At 43.2% G+C, this 6,230-nt stretch overlaps 1 protein-coding gene across 10 annotated transcripts in view; it reads left to right on the top strand.

Moving 5' to 3' along the window:
• The window catches only part of TTLL5 (tubulin tyrosine ligase like 5), a 178,375-nt gene that overhangs the window by 87,173 nt on the left and 84,972 nt on the right, over positions 1-6,230 (top strand). For all 10 annotated transcript variants that reach the window (XR_003093381.1, XM_025200719.1, XM_025200705.1 and 7 more), the window contains one exon: positions 2,235-2,425. Coding sequence is in view for 9 of the 10 variants with exons in the window: in XM_025200719.1 (XP_025056504.1) it covers positions 2,235-2,425 (191 nt within the window). In the remaining variant the exon portion in view is untranslated. The remainder of the gene's footprint in view (positions 1-2,234; positions 2,426-6,230) is intronic.

Here is a 6,230-nt window from a genome sequence, read left to right as displayed (position 1 = left end):
CTGAAGGAAACTGGCAACTTGCCACACATTAGAAACTGACTAAGGCCTCCACATGACATCACTGAAGATGCATTAGTTTAAGGGATTTGACATACTGGGAACATATCTTCATATTTCTCTAGGACCTTTTGCCCTGGCCTACCTCAAAACATCTTACCAGCCAAGTACAGGAATCTCATTTATGACTGAAGTGCAGCCACCTCTGTGGTGGGAACATGGCTGAGCCATGCCAACAACAGTATAAGATAGCAAAATCCATGCTTATCAGAAGAAACTAAAGGAAGCAGAGGTTTAAGGAGGCAGATTGTAGCCTGTATCAAATTATGATCAGGATACCTAGTCTAATGCCCCTGTTCTTGAGAAACTGCTGTTTAGCAGAGTGGATTTCCTCCTGCAGTGACCCCAGAAATCTGGGTTTGGTGTAGACAGCACACTCCATCACATGCTCACAGACGCACAAAAAAACCCCAACCCGGATGCACTTGCTTATTTAAAAGGATCCATTTGCTTTTAAGCAAAGCTGTTGCAGGTTTTGTATGAAAAGTACCAGACATATATTTTCAGCCCAAAGGCAGACTGTGCTGTGACAGTCAGGCCATCCTTGAATTACAGGGCTTGCATGAGGTACTTCAGAGAGGGAGTAACAGGATCTCGCTTCTACCTCTAGAACTGTGAAACAGAACAAAAATGTTTGAATTGTTTGATCTGCTTTCTGGAATTCAAAGAAGCTTCTGAGTGTTTTAAATATCCCAAGTTCTTGGCCAGTTTCCGTATTTACCTGGGGAGATGATTTTACAGACTCGCTTCTAGGAAGGTGTTTCCTGGTCTCCAGGTAAAACATTTCCCTTCTAACTTCAGGCCATTGCTCTTACTTCTGCTGGGTATTGAATCTGCTTCCTTGCACTTTTCTAATTCCTGTCCTGTTCTGGTGTTTACAGCCATCAAGTGCTTGCAGACTGTTACCAAGCCTGCTTTGTCTTCTCTTACCCAAGACAGACAATTTGTCTCTGTTAATCTTCCCTCATAAGTCAGTCCCTCCAGCCCTCTGACTATTTTTGTTGCTGTTGTCTATGCTTCCTCCAATTTGTCAGAGCTTAAAGGAAATGAGATGCCCAGAACTGAAAGCAGTGTACCAGGTGAGGTTGTAATTAAAGAGAAGAACCTAATCCTCTAATCTGTGATATGATGCCTCTGCATGTGCAGTCCCAAATGGTGCTGTCTTTTTTTACAGCCATATCCCATTACAAATTTATGTCAAGTTTTTGCCTGAACTTCCCACCTCCCTCTCTCAGCTGTTTCTGCTTCATAGGTTTCTTCCTTCCATTGAATATCTGGCTTTGAAGTTGTTTATCCCAGATGTATTAGCTGCATTTTTTTCCAAGTGCAAATGAGATTCTTACCTTCTGTCCACATTTCTAATATTTTTAGGCCTCTTCTTTTTTTCTCTCTCTCTCCCCTTTTATTTATTGTAGTCCCTTCTAATTATCTATGAATCTCAATAATATGCCATATTATCAGTTATCCAGATCATAAATGGAAATATTAATTCCTGATCTTACAGTGCAACTGTGATACTTTGACCTCCTCAGTGGTTTGCTGTCTATAATAACCTTCTGTTCAAGGCTCTCCAGCCAGTTTTCAGTCTGTGAATTTCTTTGAATTATATTTGTGTTAATTTTTTTTCCTCCTAAGAAGGAAGCAGTATCTGCGTTTAACTTGTTACTGATCCTCTTGCTATATAAAGCCAAGTGCCTGTGTTTTAAATTGTATTTTGGGTCCAGCTAATGTTAGAAAGAGGTATGTTTCTTCAGGGGCAATTTCCAGCTACACACTTGGCTTCCAAACTCCCCTATCTCCTTCTGGGATTAAGTGCAAAAATGTCTTCGGTTCCTCAAATCCTAGCCATTCATCTATTGCAGCAGTTCCAGGCACTGCTTTAATATAGTGAGAATAAACAGCCAATGTCCCATTGTAAGTTGGTGATGTTTCACGTCAAGATGAATTGAGAGAGTGGTGCTGGTTTAGAGAAGCTCAGATATGCAGCCCAAGTGCAGAATGGAGACCATGGAGAAGGTCTGTAGAAAGTATTGTCTGCTTGTATTTCTGCTATTGCCAGGGTACAAACCTCTGTCATTCACTTCTTTGCCTTGTTGTCAAGCCCAGAGGGCATGAAGAGCTCTCTGCAGCCTGACCTTCTGCACTCTTCTTCTAAGTGGATGAAAACTGTTTGGCAGGTTCATGTCATCGCAGCCCAAGTCGGCAACGTGCAGGCTCAGCCAGGGTGTACAAAGATGCAGAAGACCCATCCTCCCAGGGCAGACGCTACAACCACAGCACTGTAGCAGCAGAACTGCAGCGACTGTCAGAGAAACAGGCAGCCAGGCAGTATTCACCACCCAGCCACATCAGTCTCCTTACACAGCAGGTATGTGGGCAGTGAGGTTAGTTTCTCTTTGTTACTATGGAAGTCTGGCACATTCTTCTGTTTCAGAGTCACAGGACATGCTGAGAAGAAAGAATCTCATGAAAATTGTTTTTCTTTCTCGTTGCTGTGATGTCTTTACAGTAACTAAAACCCTATTAGATAATAGTTCTTTTAGGTTGCAGAGGGTAGTGATTGAAGCCCTGTCATTTAATATAGTTAGACTGGGCCAAAGCACTAGAAAATATATTGTAAGGAACAATCCTTTCCTAGCCCCCAGTGAGTAGTTTAAATGTGAACAAGGTCTTTTCCATCTTTAATTTCTCACATTCTTATTGCCTTAAAGTCAGCTCTCTGTTTCCTAACGGTGACGTGTCACACACTGGATTGCAGCATTACTGGGAGAATCAGGAAATAGAATGAGACTGATGAGAAGGGCAGAAAGTTTCCATAGTCTGTTTCCATAGAAATACCTGGGCAAGCAGAATGATAACAGTGGAAATCCAGAGAGAGCACAAGGCAGATTATAACAGATTTTGATAAAATTCTGTATTTCAGTCATATTCGAAACCGATTCTGAAGTTCAAGCTAGTGTGGAATGTGGTATAGCCCTTTTGCTAAGCAGGACATTCGTTCAGGAACATGACGGTGATGCTGTATGATCTGCCTTGGCTTCCAGCTAGCATTTTAAGGTCTCAGCTTTAAGCTGTAATGTCTTAAATTACCCTGCCTAAATGAGAGACCACCTCCCTCCATGCAGTATTGCTGCAGCTGTAATCATCAGAGGTGCTCAAGCTAGATTCACCAAACTGAATTAGAGAGACTGCCAATAGAAGGTTCTCCAAGTCAGGCCTTTCACTTTGCAAGTTACTCTTCCCTGTTTTCTATCTGCTACAAAATAACCCATATTGCTTGACTGTTGTGGAATGTTGTAGGGATCATCGATTTGGATGCATGTTTGGAAAATGTCATGTTGAGTGGGATTCAACAGTTATGTTTTATTGCATTTTCTGAGGGATGGCTAGTGGTTATGGTGGGCTGCACCTACTGGTGTTCTGCCTCTGTCTTTATTTTATTGTTTTAATTGGTGTTTGTGAATGTCTTGTTGGATTACTTAGCAATTGTGGTAAGTTTCTGTGTTTTCTTACCATTCAAAAATGTGGGAAACTGATTGACTTGGAAGGATACATAGATTACTTAGATGGTCCATAAAGTCTCAGTTCAATCCCGGTAGCTCTGACTACATTTGATGCCTTTGTCCCTTGTGTACAGTTCACTTGCTTCAGTTTGGCTTAATGGATATATTGCCATAACACCAAAACACCTTTGGAATTGGATCCTCTTGTTTTTCTGGGTCTGCGCCAAACAGGCTGAATGAACTGTGCAACCTGACCTTCTGTCTTGCCCCTAGAGAGGAAGGTCCCTAGAAGTATGGAGCAGTATTGGTAGGAACAGTGGGGAAACTTGATTGCTGCTTGCCTAGGTTGCTCTGTCTCCAAGAGATGTCAAATTATGTCTTTGCATCGGCTCTGAGAATACAGAATTTTTTTTAGTCAAAGACCAAATGTGTTTATGAACTCGGTTGTCTTGGACAAAAATTTGTAACTCACCTTTTTTTTTTAAGCGTTTCCATAGCCCTGCATTTCAACCTTCACAGTAAGGCATGTTTCAGTTTTGTCTTAAGTGAAATGCTTGTAGCCAAAGTACAATTTTTTTTTGGTTCAGAATTTCAGTTAATGGGAATTTTCTGTTTTCTTCCATAACGAAAAAAAATTCTCAATTGAGTCCCCACACAGTGACCTGCACTCACACGTGCACTCCTCCCTCATGCAAATGCACCCACCCTCATGCACTGCTACACTTGCCCTCTTTCTTGCCAGGCCCTCAATATCAATGTCCTTTGCTCAGGAGTGTGCTCTTCTACTTCACCTGCACAACTCTGTGCTGTCAAATGATGCTTGCTTGCACCCAGGCAAAATATTGCTTGTGTCCATCTGCCCACAGTATCGTATGCACACTCCCCCTCCCTGCTTGCAGTACTGCATGCACACTTGCCCACAAGCCTTTGCGCTCTTCCACCCACCCATAATATCTCCTGCCAAGTAACCATTCTGTTCCTTTGTTTCTCACAAGGCAGCAGTACCACCACTATGCATGCTCTTTTGCCTGTGTGCCCACCCACAGTACTACAGCCTCTTTCTCACAGAGTTGTTTCCTCTTTCTGAGTGCATGCCTGCAGTGTTGCATTCTCCCTCATTCATGCTCACCTGCTTCAGAGCTGCAGTCTTTCAAGCCTGGCCTTTCCTGCCCATAATGCCATATGCTGTCTCATGCAACTCCTACCTGCAGTAATGTTCCATCCTCCCCATCTTTTCAATGCCTGTTCACAATACCATATGCTCTCCCTTTCTCATGCTTATGTACTGACTCTGGCTGCAGTGCCATGGTATCTCCCCCTTGTGCATCCCACCACAGTGCTACATTTGCCCTTTCAAGAACATGCAGACATTTTGCCTTTCCAATTGCAGTGCCACAGTTTCTCCTTTTAGTGCCTCTCTGTCTGCAGTGACTCTTGCATGCATGCCCCCGAAATACTACTTTCTCCCTTGATTATGCCCACAGTACCATACCCACGGTTCCTCTCTCATGCGCCCACTATCATTATTGCACATGCCTTGGAGAAATTTCTCACATGCTGTCTCTGTGAAGAATCTATGTGAAGTATGTTATGTTGCTTCTTCTACTGTTGTGACCCTTTCTTACTTTGTCTCAATTGTACACGGCTAGACTTCCCTTCATGCATAAGGTTGGTGAGATGGTTGTAATGAAGCAGTTCTGTTAGTGCCTGGCATCCTTGGATTTCCATGATTTTTTTTCAGTCTGGGTCTTAAGACCTAATGCTGGACAAAGATTGTGTTAATATCTTTTTGAACGTGGAAGTAGTTAAGATTCAGTGCTTTCAATATGCTAATGATATTGAACATTGTATCCCTGGATCTTGAAGTGTTCTGATTTGTCTTTTGTTTGGGTAAGTTTGGGATGTGGGTGAAAGATTTTTGCAGATCAGGTTAGGTGAAATCAAAGTGTAATTAGGAAGTAGCCTGAAAAAATGGTGGAGTTAATAATATCCCCTTCAGTTGGGCAGGGGTTTTCCTACCTTTTGTTGACCCAGTAAAGGACTTTATTGGATCCTCTTCTATTTTTGGAAGGCCAAGACAAGAAGCAGTATTCAAGATAGTGTCTTTCCCTCTGCTGTTAATAGCAGGCTGTGCCTTTTCCTGTTGGATGAGGACCCTGCTACAGTAATCTAGACATTTTTGTGTCCTGCAATGTGCTTTACAGTATGTTAAACCTAAAGTTCACTCAGCAAATTTATTTAGTGCACAACATGGCTGCTTCCTTGTTTGGGTGAACTTTGGATTTCCTGCAGGGAGTACACTCTACTGTACAGAGTGTCTCGGACGGCCAGAGCCGACTCGAGTTGCGTTAGAAATTGGTTGTACGTTAGGGCGGGCTGGTGAATGGAGAGGCAGACACAACTTATCGGTTGCAAAAAACTTTACTCACGCCACTTGCAATCACGACGCAGGTGGTCCGGTCGTCTGAACAACCACACGAGTTGTTCCAGCTGGCGGGGCCCAAGCCAGTTAATCCGTCTGCAATTCGAAGCCGGCAGGGAAAGGGGTACGTCTGGGGTTGCGCTCGGTGACGGGAAGAAAGATCGATAGGTGATCAGTCTATCGATCGGCAGCCGCAAGTCAGATAACTTCAGAGGCACTCTGCAGCGTGCTCAAAGCTCTTTGACTTG

This window comes from Alligator sinensis, unplaced genomic scaffold (genome assembly GCF_000455745.1).
Source record: "Alligator sinensis unplaced genomic scaffold, ASM45574v1 scaffold280_1, whole genome shotgun sequence".
NCBI classification, from domain to species: Eukaryota; Metazoa; Chordata; order Crocodylia; family Alligatoridae; genus Alligator; species Alligator sinensis.
The sequence above is the reverse complement of the archived record's forward strand: the minus strand, read 5'-3'. Positions and strand labels throughout refer to the sequence as shown.